At 38.0% G+C, this 22128-nt stretch overlaps 4 protein-coding genes across 4 annotated transcripts; 2 read left to right on the top strand and 2 right to left on the bottom strand.

The window, feature by feature from the left end:
* LOC125228197 (kelch domain-containing protein 10 homolog) lies at window positions 1-2689 on the bottom strand. Its single transcript, XM_048132671.1, has 3 exons — window positions 2214-2689; window positions 1843-2054; window positions 1-1273 (listed from the first exon to the last, which is right to left on the bottom strand). The coding sequence occupies exons 1-3, from the start codon at window positions 2538-2540 to the stop codon at window positions 622-624; spliced, it is 1191 nt and encodes a 396-aa protein (XP_047988628.1). The 5' UTR covers window positions 2541-2689; the 3' UTR covers window positions 1-621.
* Window positions 2690-3862: 1173 nt separating this feature from the next.
* LOC125228266 (RING finger protein 10) lies at window positions 3863-10463 on the bottom strand. Its single transcript, XM_048132764.1, has 11 exons — window positions 10106-10463; window positions 9816-9993; window positions 9313-9507; window positions 8920-9010; window positions 8419-8640; window positions 7870-8025; window positions 6874-7345; window positions 6286-6422; window positions 6056-6170; window positions 5669-5901; window positions 3863-4528 (listed from the first exon to the last, which is right to left on the bottom strand). The coding sequence occupies exons 1-11, from the start codon at window positions 10197-10199 to the stop codon at window positions 4310-4312; spliced, it is 2112 nt and encodes a 703-aa protein (XP_047988721.1). The 5' UTR covers window positions 10200-10463; the 3' UTR covers window positions 3863-4309.
* A 483-nt stretch (window positions 10464-10946) lies between these two features.
* LOC125228310 (zinc finger CW-type PWWP domain protein 1-like) lies at window positions 10947-15116 on the top strand. The gene is made up of 8 exons (XM_048132821.1): window positions 10947-11017; window positions 11096-11197; window positions 11346-11458; window positions 11989-12082; window positions 12454-12547; window positions 12911-13107; window positions 13333-14125; window positions 14513-15116. Exons 2-8 carry the CDS (start codon window positions 11132-11134, stop codon window positions 14617-14619), a joined length of 1464 nt encoding a protein of 487 aa, XP_047988778.1. The 5' UTR covers window positions 10947-11017; window positions 11096-11131; the 3' UTR covers window positions 14620-15116.
* A 1743-nt stretch (window positions 15117-16859) lies between these two features.
* Window positions 16860-21928, top strand: LOC125228081 (elongation factor Tu). Its single transcript, XM_048132530.1, has 7 exons — window positions 16860-17061; window positions 17407-17607; window positions 18467-18633; window positions 19139-19382; window positions 19878-20069; window positions 20829-21195; window positions 21651-21928. Exons 1-7 carry the CDS (start codon window positions 17022-17024, stop codon window positions 21832-21834), a joined length of 1395 nt encoding a protein of 464 aa, XP_047988487.1. The 5' UTR covers window positions 16860-17021; the 3' UTR covers window positions 21835-21928.
* The last annotated feature ends 200 nt before the right edge of the window (window positions 21929-22128 follow it).

Genomic DNA, 22128 nt, shown 5'->3' with positions numbered 1-22128 from the left:
GACACCGGCGATTTTGATAGCTCACCGCCGCAGTAACTATGAACATCGCCAAGTCTCTTTTATTTACACGGGGGTGCTTATCTTTTGTTCGTTTTTATAGCCGATAGCTCATAGCTTACTATCTCGCGGTGGGACCAGTGCCTAAGGCTCTCAGCGGGCATAGCACACTAGTTGGATCAATTTTATCGCATCAGTGCGGTGCGTCCCTATCGCACTTACAAATAGTGCGAAAAGGACGGCCTGACGTTATATGGTTTATCACACGACCGTGCTTGCCTGCCTGATCTCTTCTCTATTAATTTGAATAAGATATTTGATAATGGGTTAAAAATGTTAAAATAACCAGGTGGATATATTTAACAGTCATAACCATCACAAACTTAAGGTTCTACAATCAATATCGAAAAAAACGAAAATGGAGACTTCTCTATAACTCTTGCACATATGGAGTGAAAAAAAGCAAGAAATCTTGATACTGCCGGTAAGCCCTCTAATGTATGATCATCCATGTCAAACATCATACATTTTATCACAAAAGTGACAAACATGGCCTTATTAACATAACTTCATCTTTCAAGCAAAAACAAAATGCTCTGTCATGTAATGCTAAATAAATAAATACTATGGACACAACCTATCCACCAGGTGTATAGGTATCCCCATGTCTAGTAACCTCACCCTAGGCATTGAATCTAGAGTTGGATATAAATGCAAAATAGCCTCCCAACAAATCTCACTCAATTTTGGTATACAAAGCCAAACTTTATACAAAATATTGTTCCTACTAGCCGCATCCTCCTTAGGCTCAATACCTCCAAATACATACATGCAACCCTGAGAAGTAACTGTAGACGAATGAAAATAAAGAGGGTTTGGTAACACAGTCTTTTGCATTTTGTACCATGTCATTTCTGACACATTAAGCTTCCATATGTCTTCAAACACAGAATTGCCATCAGATCCACCCGCCACAAATACTTGAACACCGGTTGGTGTGTCTATCTGGACCGCACTGTGGCATTTCCGTGGTAAAGGAGCCACAGCCACTCCCTGTGTATCATCAGCTTTTGGTGTTAACATAGACCAGGTTCTACTTTGTAGGTCAAATACTGGTATCTCCATGAGTTCAAAGGCCCATTCGCCAGTCCCTCCCCCTATTATGTATAATTTGTCACCAACTCTAGCAACTTCATGTCTGTACCTTCCTATAGGCTCTCCTTCACCGCCAGTGCCTACAAAAACTGACTCCCAGACCAATGTTCGGAGATCTAACCTGAAAAAATAATAATATAAATTAAATCTACAGAAAACTAAACTAATTTCAATAAGGTCTAGTTTTCCTTCTTGTTTCGAATGGTTAGATGGCAATTGCTATCAATAATGCTTAAAATCGCCATCAATAGAAATTGTCAACAATGTAAAAAACCATTCTATAAAATATTAATATTTTAGCACAATTTTATTATTTTAAAGGTTGAGGATCATAATATGATATGAATTGATTATAATAACACATGGATTTAGCCATTATCTGATGAGTTAGAATGGAAATGAAAGACATTTTGACTACAAGGTTTGTTGGTGTGTACATTGTTCACAAATTCTATTGACATCAACTTTTCATCCATTCTAAAATAATAAGAAGCCAACAGAATTAAATTTTCTGCTCAATACATCACAACTGACACTTGAGCACAGTTCTGCCTACCAAGCTCATATGATTAAATCTTATGAAAATTCAGAAAGCAGATGAGGACAAAAACTATCTCTATTACATTATTATTTAAGTGTTATTAATAAAGGTTATTTAAGTTATTGATTATCTCTATTACATATATTGACCTGTAAATATCACTATTGTAAGCAAAGCCATTGGTGCCGCCAATAGTATAGAAGTATCCGTCATAGCATAATATGGCCTGCCCATACTGTCCTGGTGGTTTTGAACCTGTTGCTTCCAACACTAGCAGCCTTGCGTCGCCCGGACTCGCCTTCCATGCAATCACATCATTACTACACTTATTTCCAAATGGTGCACCAGTCCCTCCGAATATCTAAAAAATACAATGTTGTCAGTCAAAATATGGCACCTTTTCAGTATAAATATGCGCTTTTCGCACCAAGATGCAATTAAAAATGAATATATTAGCAACCGACCGAAAACTACTTTAGCAATATGGTAGAAAACATAGTTATTTAGGTTTGATACAAACCATTAAGTATCTGCCATTCATACACATAGCATTAGATGCTAACTCGTCTGGCATATTCTCCACAACTTCATGTTCCGTCCATTTGCAAGTCGCTATCGAATAACTCCAGAGCTCTTTGAAAAGCGGTCTCTCCGGTGTCCAAGTCGGATTTTGTCTCTGTATACTTGTCCGAGGGAGTGAAGGGTTATAACCGCCAAAACAGTAGATATTTACATCGTCACATGCTATTCTATGTCCACTTCGTGGTCTGGGACACTCTGCACTACGAAACTTAACTTCGGTAACCTTAAAAGGTTTGAAAACAAAGTCTCTTCTCGATGAAGTCATTTTGAAGAGTGTAACAGCATGTAGATGGATATTTTGGTATATGAGAATTTCGATACAGTAAAGAATGTTGATTTAACTAATTAAATCCGCATAATAATGTTCAAATCACAATATTCTATCGGATAGATTTACGATATATTTTAATAGGAATTAAAATTCCAATTTCACAAAATGTGAACATGACATTTCTAAAGGTATTGATAGTTTCAAAAATGTTACATATACAGTTAGTACGTAGTGTGTTTCAAATTTAGCACTTAATGTTAAGTTGTTAAAACACATAATTGGAATTCAAGGTTACCAGTACATTAAATTAAAATAGCGAATTAGGCCAGGTTTACCTGCGTTTTGTTATTCCTCCAATTGGTATTAACAAACACTATAGTCAGATACACCCATTATGTCAGTAAAAAGGGCGCGAAATTCCAATTGTTTGTATACTCACAAATCTTTAGAGATATAGTCGGTCAAGCTATGTCCGTCACTGAAAAAGGGGCAAGTTTAAAAAATCTTTGCTTCCCTTAGAAATATAATATTACATGGACTCGGGGAACAAATAATGTCCTTTGCCTCGTTCCGTGGCAGGTGGCGTGGCGCGCGCCGCGCCGCTTGGCGGCGCTACTTACGTCCTTCCTATACAAAATGTACTGAGGAGACGTTTTTTGAATTACACTGAAGCGGCGTGGCGCAGACGTCCGTTGCGCGCCCCGAGACACGCGACGCTCTGATGTGGCCGGTCCCTAAGGGCACGAATTCAGTCCATTCCAAAGAGCATTGAATCACTACGGCATCGATTTTGGTAGAACAGGTGCCGTAGCCGGATGGCATTTTTGCAACGCGAAAGGTAGTCTGGCTCTATCGCGCCAATACGCAAGAGCAACTACGAGCGATCTACGAGCGTTTCGTTTCGTGAGCGTTTGTGCCATTCGGCTACGTACCCAGGCCACAGTATAATAAAGAGTACTATCGTACAGTATGGCCACTCCTTCTCCCCGCTGAAAGTGCCGCCCACCCCCTCTCGGTTACCTCACAGTTACCGCCTGTTAAAAACGCGACCAGTTGACCTGTCATATCCCACTCATACAAGCGTAGTACGCGTTCACCTACACGAGCTTAGACTGTGTGCTAGGAACGCGCCTCTTTCATATATTTGATCGCCAGTGTCCGAGGTGTGCCCAGGCCGTAATCGTTACGTACATGGAATAATTTTCACGTCTTTCTCTAACACAAATATCTCATAGATAGAGAAATGAAACTATTCCAATCTGTGTGATAAGCTGAATCAGGTTTTCGGGTACCTATTATTAAAATAAAACAAAAAATCCTGTCATTTTTTTATTTCAATAGACGTCACGGTACATGTACGTTTTTTGAATAAAAGTACAAATATAATGTAAACATACACTACATAACTTTGTTAAAATTCCAGTTCACTAATTCGACAGGGAACAGGAAAGATTTGTTAACTTTAAGTTAATTTGTTGCATAAGCCTTAGTTCTTGTCGCTTTAGCGAGCTAAACAATAAAAAAAAATCGCAAACAGTATAACACAATTTATTACCGATCTAACTAAATAAGTATTACATTAACTGTTACTAAAGAATCTTTATTCATTTTGAAGCAAAAATTAAACGTTTACTTGGAAAAGAAAAAGCGGAAAATGCTCACAAGTGAAGGTTTCCAACAAACGGCAAATACAATTGTTCTATTTTTTTAATATTTTTATAGATACCTATATTTAAGCATGTCATTTATAAGTGAATAATAATCTATGCGGCGCGGTGTATACCGGTGGCGAACAAAACTTTATGCTTAGACTTCTTGTTTTTCTTCCCGGAGAACGGAGCCGAGACGTTGGACATGAGTGCGGCTTCGATGGCGTCGCTAAGCACCAGAGCGCGGGGCGCTGAGCCTTCCTCTTCTGGAGCCGGCGCCGGCGGTGGAGTGGACACGCGTCGCACTCGCCAGGTACCGGAGGTGCCTGCCATCTGAAAAATACAACGGAGAGAATACAGTGATGTTTCAATTTGTACAGGTGCGTTCAGTAAAATCTACACGCGCAAAGCGTGTTCAGCATGTTCAGATACTTTAGGTGTTGCTTTAGTGAGTTGATGTAACTAAATGCAGGTATACTATTTATTTAGGTGTGATGAAACTAAATAGTTATGATATAAATAAACATGCCGTAATCTATGTAAATTTAGTTGAGTATTACAATTATACACGGTGATGTCGGTGATTCATCATCAAGAGATCGGAGTGGGATCAAACCCACACTCAGTAAATGTAATTATACATAATTAAAACAGTTTACAGAATGTTTATTTTAATGTTAAACATTCACAAGTAAATAGGATGGTGATTTAACAGAGGATGCCCAGTTTTGTTAATCTCCTTTTTCTACTCCCGTGTTGTTATTCGTCATTTACCGTGTCGTGCATAGATCGTTAAAACCCTACATAAAAGATGCCCGCCCCCGGCCGGCGCCCCGCGTACCCACGCATACGATATAGCTCTTACAGCATTGTTAGGTAGCCGTTAAGGGATATAGCGGGCCGCGGGGCGCCGGCCGGGGGCGGGCGGCGGCGCGGGGGAGTGCGAGCGACAGGGTGAGTGCAGAAACATTGCAGAGGACAAGTCAAAATACTTGTAGGAAACAGTGCGAATTTCACGAAAGTTATTCTAGAAAACTATTCAAAAGTATGTGCATGGTCGTAGAAAAAGTATTGTATGCAACGGTGTTTAACTGAGTCAAAAAATACTCGTGGCGTCTTAATAACAATTTTCGGCTTCGCCTCAAATTGTTACCCACGCCACTCGACTTTTTTGACCTCCTTTAAACGCCTGTTGCATAAAATACTATTATTTTTATCATTACTCTGTTACTCCTCCAATGTCGCCGATAGCTCCGTATAATCATAGATCGTTATACCGTTGCGGGGGCGGGTGGACGATTATAATTAATACGATAAAGGATATTAGATAACATGTTTACTGTCCCACATTTGCAATATTATCAATAACTGTCGATTTACAATACTCAGGTCGGGCTGTCGATTTCAGTTCTAAATGTAGTGTTATTTTATCTATAGGTGTGAAAGTATCGACAATAAAAAGGTACTTGTTACCTTAGCAAAAGATAAACCCGAGGAGGAGGGCGCATCGGTCGGTGACGGCGCGGGGTCGGGCGGCACCAAGATCGGATCGGCGGCGGGCGGGCTGCTGAGCGGCGGCGGGAACTGCAGCTCCGACCACACGTCCGGCCGCGGCGGGCCCTCGGCGGCGCGGCGCCAGGCGCGCTCGCGGCGCCGCTCCGAGCGCGCCAAACGCGAGCGCTGACGGGCGCGACGGTCGAGCTCCTCTGTAACATTAGACGTCAATAGCCCAGTTGTATTTCTACCTTTTCCGGAGTACCTAAAGGCAGTCATGTGGACGTAGACTTCCTCTCTTTTATGTAACATCAAGTTTTCATTATTTTAATTTTATTAAAAATAACATGAAAGAATAAAACGTACCTGAAAAGTTTTTAATCGCCGCCTCGGTGACGTAAGGTGGATTGAGGTCTATTTCCACTATATCAAAGGAGCAATTCAGCGGCAAGTGAGCGGCGTAGGGCATGTGTTTTCTGGTCTAAAAGAAACGACAAACTTTATTACCGAGTGTTACCTTCATACGATAATATCGCATTATGATTTGTCTACTCTACTATTTAATCCCAATTTATTTCAATTTTTTCCTGTGTTACCTGTTCAACAAGTGACAATGTTTCGCGATGCAGCACGCGACCGACGATGGTTATTGGAGCGGCCGCTAGTGCACCCCATGATGCGTTTAGCATCCGCACGTTAAGGCTGTTCAGGAACACTTGTTGGCCGTCGGCAGCTATCAATTTAAAAAAAACCTATAAGTATCATTAAAAATTTTGGCAGCCCATGAAGTAGTTTTTTTTTAAATAATAGGATTGACAGAAATTAAATAGTTTCACTTTCAGTTGTACATTGCTTTATTTTCCACAGCTGTTGTTATTATTTATAATAATTTATATCAGTGCTGATTTTCAATTTTTGTTATTATAAAGCGGCTTAATCATGGCCAGACTAACCAAGGTGAAGACGTGGCCGATGAAGGAGCTCGCCCAGAGACTACAGAATATATTTCTTTGAATAATAAACCAAATATCATTAACCAAATTCTACCGAGCCTAAAAACAATAATAAAAAAACTAGCTAGTCATTTGCATTCCTCAAATGACCTCTGATCACACCCACAAGTACTTTTGCACATAAATTATTTGCTAAGCATTCAATTCAACATTCTATACAAGTTTGTTTACCTTGATAAAAGTAGAAGTACTTTGCTTGATTCTGCTTGTCAGCATCAGTTAAACAGTTATCTTTGGACTCTTCAGTATCAGCTTCATCAATCAATGGAAACTCCTCAGGTTGATTTTCATTTACATTATCTATATTGAACTCAGGTGCCTCCGGATTTAATCCGGACCCATTATCAGTCACTTCTAAATTCTGCATTTGTTCTTGCACAATATCTATACAGGCAGCACCCTCTTCATTCACATCAAACCAATCGACCCTGTTTTGATTAACTTCCTGCTTTTCGTATACCGTTGGAGCTTCATCTAAGACCTCTTCTTTAATCTTAGTGACATCACATTGTAAATTAATTGACTCCTCTTTCACCCTGAGCATCTCTAATGCTTGTTCCATGAAAACAATTTCAGTTGTATCTATCTCTGCTAATATTTGGTTTTCAATTTCTTTCCTTTCTCTCTTCACAATGTCATGTACCTAAAATTAATATTTTATTTAGAAAATCTGGTAAAGTTACATAGTCATTGGTTCCCATAAACTCTAAAGTCATAATGTATCGTTTGTCCACGTTTTCTTTAGTAATAATTTGATTTTTCTCAGAAACGCGTATCTTTTCAGGATTGCCATAAAACAAACCTAATCTAATCTGACCAATCCATAGACATTAACAAAAACCCTGAAAAGTTAACTGTTTCAGAATGATCATCTGGCAATCATTACATTATGACTTTTGATCATTATGTCTAAGAAAGGGATCTGATGGTTCTGATGTAAATAGTCTACTTTCAAGTTTGTCAATATCTCAATGTAAAATTGATTGAAGCACTGACTAATTCAAACTAAGTCTAAGCTTTGTAGCCTTTGTAAAAATTGACAGCAAGATATAACATACATCATTACTGTCAATTGGATGTAATAATGATCTTCAATAAACAAATTACAATAAAATTCTCGCCATAATTAGTACAATGGTGTCAATATGACAAGAATGAAAAGTTTACCTGTTGTTTATTAGCAGCGAAGAACTTGGCGTATGGTGCATCATTGATACAGTCAAGCGGCAGCACCGCCTCCGCCGTGTCCCGCGCCTGTCCCCGTGGTGGCGCCACTTCCACAACAGTAGAGCCGCGCAAGCGCCGCACCAAACGCATGCTTATCTGGATGAAACATTAATACATTTTATACCCTGTCAGCGGTGTCGTGTCGTGTCATTAGAAAAGTTAAGTGTCGGTCTTGGGTGAAAGTAGTTTTGATGGATGAAGATATTACTGATGTAAATTCATTGTATATTGTAAAGAGAAAAAATATCCACAAATACATTTTACTTAATTCATTTTACATTTTAAATTCATGTTCATGACTACATATAGTTCAACCTTAAGTTATTAGTAACTTCTACAATCGTTAGAAAATAATTAACCAACTGCACCAAGTAACAACAACAACATAATAATGAGGCAGACAAATTCATCTTCAAGCTCTTTGCCCTTATTTGATATTTACCCATGAGCTAATCTGTAAACCAAGCATGGATATGTTGACAGCCTTACCTCCTCTGCAGGTGATTCCCATTGCACCACCCTTGTTGGCTTCATATCTTTGACCTGCAGAGGAGCATGACAGACTGGGCATGGAGGAGGTTGTTTCTCGTGAGTCTCAGCATAGTGCATGACGCACGGCCAGCAGTAGACATGACCACAGAGGCCGGTGCGGCCTGCTACAGGAGCTCCGAGGCAGATGGGGCACTCAGTGCTCCCGGTGCTTCTGACCACCTGTTAAAGAAATAATAAAAATGGTTTTTCTATGTCAACTTTTTGTCAATTTTTCCTTTTATTTCTTAATTCACCCTACAAATTTTCCACCAAGGTAGAGCTAATAATAAAACATCATGAGTTCATCACATGAAGCAAGTTACTTAACTAAAATTTCGATAGACTGATAAAATGAATATGCGAAAATCGAAAATCCATTTACGGTGGTCAGCAATAAACCAAAATTTTAAAAATTTAAATAATGAATACAGGACAATTAAAAGAGATAAAGATGCTTACAATTTCTTCAATTTGCTCCCACTTGATAGGCACATCAGGATCCAGTATGTTAGCCCTGTAGTCACCATCCTCTTTCACCACAAACTGGCAACTACAAAAAATGTGACATTCTCAAGTAAAGGATACCACATTGTCTCTTACCATAAAGATGAAATAAGAGTTTTTCCAATGATCAAAATTGATAGGAGGAATAGAAATAATAGGAGGGTGGAGTTTGAAATGGTATTTTCAGCTCAGCAGTCAATTTTTATTTAAGATGTGACCCAGAACACCTAACCAAGAATGATGAGAAAAGCTAACACTCAAATAATGTGGAAATGGCTAATAAAGCAAAAAAAAAAAGAGATACATCCATTTTGAGCTTAGAAATATAAAAAAATATATTTAACTTACTAAGCACGCAGGTAGAGATCATGACTATGCCGAGGATGAGCAGTTCTCTGGACTCCCGGACGACGCGGTGCAGGATCTCTCCTGTCTGTACCCCCACGGGGAGTATACATGAAGTTCAGCAAATGGTTCCAGTTTTGCTTCTTGCTTCCAGGTGCATACACAGACCCTATTTCAGGGTCCTCATCTTCTCCTAACCTGTATATGCAAATGATAACATACAATATGAGATTATGTCAAAATCATATATGTATTTGTCAGATGCTACTTTGTGAAGTATGGTAAAGTCTCAAGATCTGGTGAAAAATGTATTAACTTAAATTTAAAATGTTATTTTAAGCAATTTAAAATGTTAATTTCACCAAATTCTTCTTGATTAATAACGTCACATAATATGTAATTAAAATTCGACGACAAAGCAATAAACAGATGCCATTATCAGACACAAAGAATTTCCAAATGTAGCTATGTATTTGAAAAATGCAATAAATAATATGAAAGTTCACCTGGCGATCTCCGCTCCACCCATAGCGTAGTTGGGGGACCCTCGAGCCCGAGGTCTCCGGTCAATTTGACCCCGACCCCTCTGCACTGGTACATTCTTCCGATTCGGCTCATTTTTAGGAGCGCTTCCAGGACCTTCGCGTTTCTTGTTGTTTCTTAGCCAAGGTTTATGCGTCAATTCTGAGATCAAACAAAATAAATAATCAAGTCACCTAACACAACATGACATAAAGAAAGCATAACAAAATGTCATCGTATGAGAACCTGTGTGACCTTCATCTTTTGTACTCACCCGTACTCTTTTTACCATCTACGGCCGAAGCCCTCGATTGTAGCTGAGATGAGCGATTGATAGATTTCTTGTCCATTTTGGATTCTTCCAACATCCACAAAAACAGCTGAGCGGGATGCTCCCCGAGGAGATGACGATTTTACGTAAAAGGGCGACATTTTAGAAAGCCATGTTTATAATCCGACACAAGGAAAAAAATAATCCTTTGTAGAAATACACTTTACCTAGCGGTAATGGGTTGTTGCAAAGCTTTTTACACAAAAAAGGGAGTAGATTCTACTCCCTTTCGTCGATACCGACGAAAATATTATAAGAAACTGGTTCACCGCGTGCCGCTAATATGGCGACTACATAAATTTAGGAGTACGCGTAGTATGATTGCGCACTTCCTTAATAATTTTATTATTTTTAAAGTCCCGCAAAACTAGCTCTAGATTTCTTTTTTATAAAAAAACTTATTTATTTCTAATATTAGTATATTTTATTGACACATGTTCTTTCAAATTTAAAAAGTAATACAATTGACTACTTTCTAGAAGAAAAGTTTTTGTTTTGGTTTTGTTGTGTTGGCATTCGGTTGGTAATAGTGCGTACACACGAGCAATTAATGTTAAATTGAATTATAATATTAAAATGCCTGGCTAAACATACTTAGGATACAATCAATTGGAAAAAAAGTGTTTTTCGTCATAACTCAGGCAAACATTCATTTTAGACTGAAGTTTACACCATTATAATATAAATTTCCCCTCTTTTATACTGACAACTTAGGTGTGTTTTAGTATAAAAAAAATCTAGACTTAAACCATAGACTTCATAAAGTTTTTTTTTTACTAGGTATCCATCCGGACAAAAAGTTGGCGGGAAATTCACATTCACATTCTTCGATCGAAGAAAAATCTTCCAGCTCAGGTAAATTGAATTAGGAGAACTTTAATAAAACATTACCATATAATATAAAAATATCTTATCTTTGTTATTTTGCCTCAGTTAATTGAACAAAGACTGAATACATTTCAACACGAAATGGAGAACGCTGAATTGCCAATTGAAAATGCTCATGAACCCACTGAAGAAGCTCATCAACCGGTGGTAAGAAAATATTCACGGTGTTACTTATCTATAGTGGGAATTGTCACTGTCAATCTTGTCAACTAGAATGGTGTAAAACTACCACACGTTTGGTATAAAAATCGTATCATACCCACATCGCTACTATAATTCCTTGTTCTTATTTTAGTGCAGTACCGGTAGCACGATGAGTCCAAAAGAGGAAGCAAATAAACCTAAAAAGAAGCATGCAACGTTTCAAGATAACACGATGACTGAAAAGGAGCTTTCACAGACTAGCAGGTAACAAACCGATACATATTATTTGAACCTTGCCGATGCCGTAATACCCATATAATATGATTGATTAGATAAACAACTAGGTATACGTACACAATAAGGTTAGAAAATATACTAACTAGGCACTAAGCGTACCTATCTACCTAAACTAGGCACCTTTCTAGGCACTAAGCGAACAGTTACTAAAAAGTCTGTAAGCTTCCACTTCAAAAGTGAAGTTTTCGAAATATACATAGCCGTAGGAAATATACCTACCGAATAGTATACCAATGTAGACAATCTAGTCATCATTTTTTCCAGTAAAATAAAACTAGTACAATTTTCCTACTTAGTTTTGGGTCTAATTATAAGGTGTATGGTAGATAGTGATTAGGGATATTTTGAAATTATGGAGCTATTTCAGAAGAGGCATTCAGTAAGTTCCATTTAAAATAAAACTTGACAACTGCCCCATGTTAGTCATTAGCATCACCGACACCGATCATATCCAAACATTTTGGTTGATAGTTGAGTACAACTCGTTTGTATTACAGCTCCTACAGAGAGGCCCTGAGTCAGCCTGCACCAGGGCTCTCCCACCGCCAGCGTCTAGCGTGGCTACAGAAGCGACGCGGTCCCGGATTATGGGTATGTATGGTTAAAAAAACTAAAATAGAGTTATCTTAATCGGTTTTCGAAATCATAAGGGGCTTACCCATGTATTACGTAAGACATACCTTTTTTTTCCTCTTCTCCAGATAAAAATGCCTAGGTACCAAAATTTTAATACAAGCTGAAATGTGAGGGTATATCTGTGCTTGTATTATAAAGTCACAGTTTATTCATCAAGACGATTTTTTCAGAGCAAATTAAATATTTGGTTGTTGTATTTTTATTTTTTTACTGAGTTCATATTGTTCCCATCGTGATTGTTTCTATCCATTGTAAATGTATTATTGATGATTTGAAATTTATCTTTTTCTCAACATTTTCTTCAATAAAGAAACCCTTTTCTACAGGTACAATGTGACGCGTGTAACTCCTGGCGCCATCTGTCGCATGTTGTTGACTCCCATCAGCTGCCGCGCAAGTGGTATTGCACTATGAATCCAGGTAAGTCAGTTTGCACACTAATTATTATTAAAAAAGTTATTATGTTTTTTCATTGTCAGCAAATGCAAGCATCTTTAGATCCCGTATGAAAGCCAAGACAAGCCCTTCGGATAACCAACTCTACGTTCGGTAGCGTTATCATATTAGAATTACAATACAACTTTTAGTATTAATTCAACCTCTTAAAATTATCACCTATATTTGTTTAGTATTTATTAACTTACGCATTTCATATCCACTAGAAAATTTCAAATGTATGAAAAATTTATATAATAAAGTCATGTGCCATGAGTGCCACGACCAGCAAAAGTAGGTACATGTACGCAGCAGCACTATGTTTCATTTGAAACTTACAACTTCCAGACAAAGCTTTAGCAGACTGCTCCGCTCCGGAAGCTCCTTTGCGTATATCAGATGAAGAAGACCTGATCCACAGCGAGTACTCGGCCGGATCGCTGGTGTGGGCGCGGCTGCCCGGCTGGCCGTGGTGGCCCGCCATGGTCGACGATGAACCTGATACAGAGCAGTTCTACTGGCTTGACGGCTTCTCCGATATACCGGTACGGTTGCACCCTAGACGTAAAGAAAGCGAAAAGATAAGCAACTCGCTCGGTGTTGCTGTCTATTAGACCTAATCCACACTCCACAGGGAGTGCCTGAGTGTGAGTTGCCGCTAATAATATATGTCTTGGAAAAGTTTAAGAATCCCATTGTGCAATAGAAGTTGCAATCAGATATGGATACGCTGTTCAGAAATTTTATATTTAATTATATTTGTATTTCAGACACATTACAACGTTGTCTTCTTCGATGAAAGAGGTCCCACGAGAGCCTGGATATCTCCTGAAAATTTGGAGCCTTACACCCAAAATAAAAAGAGGTTTCGACGTTCTTCAAACTACAATCAATACAAGAAGCGACTAGAGCGGTCTATCCATCAGGCGAATAAAGCAGAGACGCTTCCAGTGGCCGATCGTTTAGCCAAATTTAGTTTCATAAATACATACAAAGGACCAATAATGAGTCCGAAGAAAGTTACCAAAACAGAGTTGGCAATGTTCCAGAAGAAGTTGAAACGGAAATTCAATGTTGACTTTCCTATTGAAGCTAGTTCTGACTCGGAAGATGAGGAATCTATTCAAGCTCTAAGAGAAATCAATAAGAAGAAGAATGTGATTTTGATTGGAACGCCTAGAAGTAAAAAGGCTAAACAAGATAGTAATCCTAATAACGATAGTGACACAACAGTAACAGAAACTGTTCTAGAACTAACAGTTCAAGAAAATCGGAGAAACGGTAATCTTAAGGAAAACAACGAAGACCAATCAAACAAGGAAGATAGGAAACGAAAACCTTCAACAGAACAAGAAGTTGAGAAGAAACCTAAAAAGATAATCGAGTTTAAAACTCCTAAGAAAGGGCTGGACGTTGTGAAAAATACCACTAATATCAGCTTTGCTAGTGCAACAACGATTAATTCTCAAGAGCAATCCTTTAAGATACCAGATTCGATGGCTACTGAAATTGGCAGCACACCGACATTAAACTTGGGATCGCAGATTAATGGCTTTGATAATGGTAAGAAACATACGTTTTTAAATTTAATCACGTAAAGCAAGGGTATAAACATTACATAACAAGTACGCGAAACATGAGTAGGTATTATTTTGGTGTTTTGATGAACGATAAGTTATTGATCACAGAAAACAGATCATTAGAAATATCTTTATATTGTAAAGCGCCCCTACACTAGAGGGCCTTGCCACACACATTCTTAAAATTCAGATTATTCGCAATTATTCAGATTATTGGACGGTTGCAAAATTGTATGGAAATCCATGCACTCGATCTGATTTCATAAGATTGCTTGCTGCTTTTTTTTAGATTATGAATTTTAAGACTGTCTGTTGCCGGCCTTAGTACAAATAGACTGTAACCGACTGAATTAAATAAATATTTTTTCAGATTCATCTAAAACCTACGCACCGGGAGACGAATCGGATTCAGCTGTTATTACTCAGGATTTCCAGATTCGCATTGAGACTCCAAGCAGTGACGACTTTGACTTTTAATTTAATTAAGAATGTGTACCTTTTATGATGATGATATTATCTGTTGATTATTACTTGATTACCTACTGTTTAAAAACCACATCTTGAGCTGTTCATGCATCTAAATGGCACGCGATGATGAGTTCCGCATTAATTTTGAGAGAATATAACCCTGAACTGAACGTGATCTGTGAGTGACCCCCTAGGTGCATCTAGAAATGCCATGACCATTCTTATAATAATTATTTTTAAGCAATGATTGTGTTACTAGATATTGTTAGGTCTATTCATTCTTGGTGGATGATAAAAAATTAGTTATTTTGAAGATTTAGTTATCTATTTTCTTAATAATAATACATATTTGCTGATATGTTGCACGTTAAGTATTGTATAAGGTGACGAACCCAATCATGGACAGTTTAAGAAAAAAATTCGCCAGTTTTTGATATTTCACTGATAAATGTAAAAATTCTACCGCCAAGCGTGTTAAATCTTGAATGTCCTATCCTTCTTCTACATTTCAAGCGTATTGCAGAATAGATACTCCTATTGGTTTCTTCATAGTTAACAAATTAAAACTAGGTGTTTTTTCTCCAATTATGGACGGCAGTTCTCCAGTAATGGATCCCCCATTATGGACAGTGAAATAAGTTTAAAATTTTACTTTTAAAGCCAACTGATACGCAATGAGTCAATTTTATATACCATAAATACAATTAGTTTGGGTTATTTTAACATAGGATTGTTTCTTGTTAATTTTGGTTTTGTAAATTGTTCCTTGTCCATCATAGGAGGTAGGCAGTTTTTCGGGTCCAGTAATGGACACTTGCAAAATAACATCATTTCTTTATATCTTTGGAGCAACAAACTAGTATGTTTTATTACCTTATCTCATGCTTAATGCAGTAAGTAAAACGCATTCAAGATTACACCGTGCGTTATTTTTTTATTATTTTATACATGAACTCATCTCTCTTAGCAACATTACTAAGAATTCGTCTTGATATTTTTTTCAGAAAACTGGTGAATTTTATCTTGTCTCCAAATCCTTCAGAAATAACCGAATTAATTGAAACTTCAAAATTAAACAGCTCTACAACTCTAGTTTATGGTACATAGCCGTCAGTTTTTAGAAACGTATTTTAGATACTTATTTTTAAGGATTTGTGTTTTTTTGTCCATAATGGCATCACCGTCCATTATGGGGTATTTTACCTTATGTAAAATATATTAGTAGTTTAAGTTACGTTGAAATATATTAATAAAGATTGTTATTAATTGAGCACAAAGGCATTTTGTTTAGAGGTAGGAAATAAGGGTTGATTTCTAGATAGATATTTATCCATACTAATATTATAAATGGGAAAGTGTCTGTTTGTTTGTCCGTCCTTCACGGCAAAACGGAGCGACGAATTGGAGTGATTTTTTAAGCGGAGATAGTTGAAGGGATGGGGAGTGGGCTATTTTTGGTCTCTTTCTAACCCCCCACTATCCTAAAATGGGGGTGGAAATTTGCATGGAGCATTCCGTAATTTTCGAATTTAAAACGAGCGAAGCTGCGGGCAAAAGCTAGTTGGTAATATAATTATGGAAAGCATCTTTTCAGTCTCGCTAGATGAATTGAGTGTCCCGTAATTTTTATCTTGATTAAAGACTGTCGCAATGGCGAGTTCGAGCCAACTTCCACTAAGTTTTTCATTATTCGTCTGTCATCTTACTTAGTAGCCAAGGTAATATTAAATTTTTTTACAACATTCGCTCATCGTCACAGTTCTGTGCTTATCGTATACATTTATTTGAAATTAACCGCCTTTTCTACTGAAAATGTGGGTGTGCTAGAGTATGGAGGCACACTTAAAGGCCACAGATGGCGCCACCTTATTAGTTCATTTCATTGCGCAGCATTTGCGCAGATAAAGAATTTCATACGTGAGAGCGAGAAGATGTTTTTTATTTCTCTCCCTGAATGACTGACATGACATGCCCAAACATGCCTAGACTTTGTGCCTAGGCACTTGCACAAGCGCCGCCTAGCGGGATAAAATGTCTGTGTGCCTCCTCCTCATCTCCTCATTCCTCAAACCACGGAAGTATAACTAAAGCGTAGTTATTCAAATTCAATTCATTCATTTAATATCGCTGGCGATTTGTTATTAGGAAGAGGAGGCCTTTAATTGAGTTGTATAATAAGTCCTTAAAAAAAACATTTAGAAATTATATCTCTATGATCCTAAATCTATAATCTCTATAGCAGATTTTTTTTTCAATCGGAAAAGTCAGATGGAAATAGTATTGGAAAATTGAACAACTTTTCTGTATAATTACCGGGTTTTTATGGGGCTTTCACAATAAAAGTCGGTAAAAAGTGTTTCTATAAATACCAGCTATTTCATTATTACACACTTACCGGTGTCTAATAAATAATGGCGACACTATCTTTTGCCAAAAGTTTGGTTAGCCCAGGTAAGATAATGTTGATAATTCTTTAAATATGCCACTTTTGTAGCTTATATACTTAATTTTACGATCTTGGGACGTAATTAATATTACTTGCTCAATACATGTAATGATAATATATATATAAAAGTCAACAATTCTATCTAAATCGGAGTTATGGTTAAGGTTGTGAATATTATGTAAAAGATCAATCAACCCAAGTGTTCTGCCATCGGATTACACTATTATAACAAATGCCTTAATTAGTATTTGTTTGTTTTCCTTGCATCATCTAAGGCTAGGTAATTTTTAGGTTAGGATTATTGATTTTAATTTTAGCTGCACTTTACTGAAGTCTGTATACATTTTCAGCATTGAAGATAGTTTTAAAACAAGGGCAATGCTCTCATCTCAGAAACACAAGTTTTCCTGGCCTTAGCCCTTTGAGTATTGTACTACGAAGAAACTATGCCGAGAAGCAGGTCTTCGAGAGAACCAAACCTCATTGTAATGTTGGCACTATTGGACATGTTGATCATGGAAAAACTACCCTAACAGCTGCCATTACCAAAGGTATGGTCTTCTTCATAATTAAAATTCCCTCCATTTGACAGCTATATTCTAGAAAAGTAAAGTCTATGACCTCCCATTTTAATACATTATCTAATTCGTACAGCTATATTCTGTTCGACGAAAGTTTCATAGTAATACTTTAGTTTGATGTACATATGAAAATTTGGTCCTATATTTTTCGTTCTAGGTTCAATCCTTCCAAAAATTAAATCAAAATCAAACACTCTTAAAAAAAAAAAAAAAGAAGCACCACGACAATTGCAACCAGAAAATAGCAAGGAGTGCCATGATAGGGAAGCCTAAACAAATATGGGGCAGTAGATCTTTAAATTCCCATCCAAAATTTAAACCCTGTTAGTAGTAAATAATGTAAACATGTACCATTGTATAAGTTGTGTATTATTGTATTGTATATGTTTACACACACAATGGTCAAGAGTAAGGTTGCTATAATGGTAATTAAATTTTCTGATAGTAAACTCATGAAAAGAAAATTTAATTTCTTACCATTTCTAGGTGAACATTGAAAAACTCTTCAGACCTTAATAGAAGTGTTAAATCTTTAAAACTTTTTTCTTTTGTTAGTATGAACGTCCCCTAATTACCCTGGTTTTATGCAAAATTATGCTACTTTAATTATGCAAACATGCAAGTAGTCCATGTTTGTAGATGGCCCATTAAGAAAGGGATGTATTAACAACAGAAAAATGCTTGTTTGCATAGTTTTAATAGCATAATTTTGCATAAAACCAGGGTGACCCAGGGGACCGTAACCATGGCAATAACAAGCAAGAAAAAGGTGATTCACCCTTAAAACCAAGAGTATGATGGTTAATTAATACTTATTTTTATGTTACAGTATTAGCCGATCTCAATTTGGCCCAAAAAAAAGGTTACTCCGATATCGACAATGCTCCTGAAGAGAAAGCCCGAGGAATTACTATCAATGTGGCCCATGTGGAGTACCAGACTGAAAACAGACATTATGGCCACACAGACTGCCCTGGGCATGCTGACTACATTAAGGTAAATTTGTTTCGTCAATTTCCAATCATATTTTTAATCTTGTTGACAAAAGCTTACAAATTGATCTTTTGTAATTAATTAATGGTATAAAAATTTTATACTGTTTTAAAACATTTTTTTCTTAAATAGCCGGGTCCACACTGACTGTACGCCTCGCAAGGCAATGCCACGCGCGTATGTTTGCCTCGCCCAAGGAAATTTGCTTGGCAAGAAGGTAGCAGGGCTCGGTCAGCTGATCAAAATATTCCGTGTGGTCGCTGTGGACCCAGCTAATAAAATGACTAAACCCCAAACTTTTTTCCCTTTCCTTTCATTTCATCATACCTACTTTTATGGTGGTAACATAAGAAAGTTGTAAAAATTGCATGTAATTTTTTCTGATAGAATATAGCTGATTATTATATTGGTGATTCAGAAATTAGCTATAAGAAATCACATATATATGTATATTTTATTGCATAGTGCTGAAATCCAAACAAAATATTTGAAAAACTTCTCTTTTCAGAACATGATCACAGGCACAGCCCAAATGGACGGCGCAATCCTTGTAGTAGCTGCCACTGATGGTGTCATGCCCCAGACCCGTGAGCACTTGCTACTAGCCAAGCAGATCGGCATTCAGCATGTGGTTGTCTTCATCAATAAAGTAGACGCGGCCGATCAGGAGATGGTTGAGCTGGTAGAGATGGAGATTAGGGAGCTGATGACCGAGATGGGATATGATGGTGATAAGATTCCTGTTATTAAAGGTTGGTATTTTCTTAGTTTAGGTTAAGATTGTATGTAAGTTTCCTACAAATTGACTTTCTGGTTATTAAGGTATCCAACATTATGGTAGTGTTCATGGATCAGGTGGATGTTGCTGATGGATATTAAACAGCTCAGTTAGTGGGTTATGAACTTTATGAAATTAAGGGCCAGTTGCATCAACAACATTTGACAGACACAACATCGTCATGCAGCAGACGTCTATGGAACTTTCCATACAATAAAATTTAACGAATGGAAGGAACCGCTTCTTCTTGCTTGTATTGCATGTTAGCTGGTTACACATGTCAGGTCACGAGGCAAATGTCTAAAGTAGACATGCCTCGACCGAGGCACGCTTACACTGAAGGTTTGCCGCCCGAGCACATTGCGACGTGACTCGCCCTATGTAGCATCGGCTAGTAAAAACAAATCTTTTTATACTTGATACTTATCCTTTATGCAAGCAGCATCACTCAACCAGTTTCAAATTTCAGGATCAGCCCTCTGCGCCCTCGAAGGCAAGAGCCCCGAAATCGGCGCCGAAGCCATCACGAGCCTGCTTAAAGAAGTGGATTCCTTCATCCCCACACCCATCCGAGAGCTGGACAAGCCGTTCCTCTTGCCTGTTGAGTCCGTCCACACGATTCCTGGACGAGGCACTGTTGTTACTGGACGTCTGCATAGAGGTAAGGCTCCCAGAAAAGATAGCTTTGTCAACATATTCACACACTCACACATCATTTTTCCTACTCCCGAACGGTTATTATATTAGTCATTGACAAGGTCGTGCATAGATTTTTAAAGCCCTATTCCCCAAAGCCAGCCCCGCCGGTTTTCCGCGCATGCGTGCAGTAACGAAAAAATTGAAAACATTATTTGGCTCTATAACCATGGCAACGCATTGTTATAACGTTACTGCGCGCGTGCGCGTTAAGCCGGCGGGGGATGACTTTGGGTAGCTGACTCGATCGCTGGGGGTGAAAACTTTTGCGTCAAAATACAAGTGTGAATTTCACGAAAGTTGTTCTCTTATTCTAGAAAACTACTAAAAACTAAGTTTGTTCATAGAAAAAGTATTGTTTGCAACGGTGTTTAACCGAGTCAAAAAATACTCGTGAATCCATGCCACTTGTCTTTTTTGACCTCCTTTAAACGCCGGTTGCATAAAATACTATTACACTCTTTGCATACCAACATTAAGTACCCTTTTGGATTGAAAATGGCATTTGTATCAGCGATGTAACGGAGCTCTGCTTCTGCATCCGTTTCTGCGGAACTTCCGTTTTGTTTTAATACCTGTGTGGTATTTTTTCGTTTTGTTTTATGTTGATTATTTTTATTGTCATAAGGATTAGTAAATAATCGAAATCTAAGCCTTACACATATGCATATGGACACGCTGTTTCTTCTAACTCTATTGACATCCTTATAAATTATATTTCCAGGAGTATTGAAGAAGGGTACTGAATGCGAAATTGTGGGCCACGGAAAAGTCATGAAATCGACCGTCACTGGCGTCGAAATGTTCCACAAAACCCTTGAAGAGGCTCAGGCTGGTGACCAACTCGGTGCCTTAGTGCGTTCAATCAAGAGAGAGCAAATCAAACGCGGCATGGTTATGGCTAAACCCGGAACAGTCAAAGCTCACGACAATATCGAAGCAGCAGTGTATATTCTCAGTAAGGATGAGGGTGGCCGGTCAAAACCATTCACTTCGTTCATTCAATTGCAAATGTTCTCTATGACTTGGGATTGCGCCTCGCAAGTTACAATTCCTGAAAAGGAGATGGTTATGCCTGGAGAAGATGCGACGTAAGTTTTATTATATGTAACACAGTGTACCTACAAAAAATAAAATACATAAATAATACAGTCAAACGAGAAATAAACCTGTTGAACAAAGTGCATCCTCATAGGGTTGCGTTGCTCAGTGCAGTGCAGAGTAATTATCTCCCCCTTTATTGGTATTTTTGAAAGAAACAGACAGACAACTTGTTTTCGATAGCTCGTCAGACTCAGACCCCCAAATTTAGTGAATGAGTCACTGTCGCGTCATTCATAATCTAAGGCAGGGGTCACCAAATATCCGGACCGCCGACTACCTAATGCGGACCACGTTTCGTTGCACAGCCGTCCGGAATGGACCAATAGGGTGGTATTATTCTTACAATCAGGACCCCTGAAGAAACTAATTAATGACCCCATCTAAGATTAAATTCGTGTTTGTTAATGTCGACAATAGTGCTAATGAATTTTTAATATTTCAGCCTACAATTGCGCCTGGTAAAGCCCATGGTATGCGAAACCGGACAACGCTTCACCCTACGTCTAGGCGACATGACTCTCGGCACAGGAGTCATTACAAAGATCAACAAGAACCTCTCTGAAGATGACAGACTCAAGCTCATGGAGGGCAAGAAGGCCAGGGAAAAGGCCGCTGCCAAGAAGTAATCAACGTTATTATAGGTTATATAGTAGTTGTTAAAATTATGTGCTATGCATTTAAAAATGTAAAAATGTAGTCAATAAACATTCAATATGGCTATTTATAATTATTTTTTTAATCTCCAACTTTCGACCCTTTTCATAAGTATCCTCCTACTGTTATGCATCAGCACGGGAAGCATGGTCGCGCGATAGACGATGAAATAGCAGGCCGTCCCTATCGCACTATTTGTAAGTGCGATAGGGACGGCCGGATATTTTATCGTCTATCGCGCGACCATGCTTCCCGTGCTGTACATA

This window comes from Leguminivora glycinivorella, chromosome 7, assembly GCF_023078275.1.
Source record: "Leguminivora glycinivorella isolate SPB_JAAS2020 chromosome 7, LegGlyc_1.1, whole genome shotgun sequence".
Taxonomy (NCBI): Eukaryota; Metazoa; Arthropoda; class Insecta; order Lepidoptera; family Tortricidae; genus Leguminivora; species Leguminivora glycinivorella.
This window is presented reverse-complemented; position numbering and strand designations above follow the sequence as displayed.

What these genes read in the sequence shown, in the direction of transcription:
- LOC125228197 (XM_048132671.1), bottom strand. Translation starts at nt 2,540, where the DNA reads ATGACTTCATCGAGAAGAGACTTTGTTTTCAAACCTTTTAAGGTTACC. An exon ending in TGAATGGCAGATACTTAATG is followed by an intron (nt 2,055 to 2,213) that starts GTTTGTATCAAA and finishes TGTATTTTTTAG; the next exon opens with ATATTCGGAGGGACTGGTGC. An exon ending in TACAATAGTGATATTTACAG is followed by an intron (nt 1,274 to 1,842) that starts GTCAATATATGT and finishes TTATTTTTTCAG; the next exon opens with GTTAGATCTCCGAACATTGG.
- LOC125228266 (XM_048132764.1), bottom strand. Translation starts at nt 10,199, where the DNA reads ATGTTGGAAGAATCCAAAATGGACAAGAAATCTATCAATCGCTCATCT. An exon ending in GGTGGAGCGGAGATCGCCAG is followed by an intron (nt 9,508 to 9,815) that starts GTGAACTTTCAT and finishes TTGCATATACAG; the next exon opens with GTTAGGAGAAGATGAGGACC. An exon ending in TCGCTGCTAATAAACAACAG is followed by an intron (nt 7,346 to 7,869) that starts GTAAACTTTTCA and finishes TATTAATTTTAG; the next exon opens with GTACATGACATTGTGAAGAG.
- LOC125228310 (XM_048132821.1), top strand. Translation starts at nt 11,132, where the DNA reads ATGGAGAACGCTGAATTGCCAATTGAAAATGCTCATGAACCCACTGAA. An exon ending in AAGAAGCTCATCAACCGGTG is followed by an intron (nt 11,198 to 11,345) that starts GTAAGAAAATAT and finishes TTCTTATTTTAG; the next exon opens with TGCAGTACCGGTAGCACGAT. An exon ending in ACGGCTTCTCCGATATACCG is followed by an intron (nt 13,108 to 13,332) that starts GTACGGTTGCAC and finishes TTTGTATTTCAG; the next exon opens with ACACATTACAACGTTGTCTT.
- LOC125228081 (XM_048132530.1), top strand. Translation starts at nt 17,022, where the DNA reads ATGGCGACACTATCTTTTGCCAAAAGTTTGGTTAGCCCAG. An exon ending in CAAAAGTTTGGTTAGCCCAG is followed by an intron (nt 17,062 to 17,406) that starts GTAAGATAATGT and finishes ATACATTTTCAG; the next exon opens with CATTGAAGATAGTTTTAAAA. An exon ending in GGCATGCTGACTACATTAAG is followed by an intron (nt 18,634 to 19,138) that starts GTAAATTTGTTT and finishes TTCTCTTTTCAG; the next exon opens with AACATGATCACAGGCACAGC.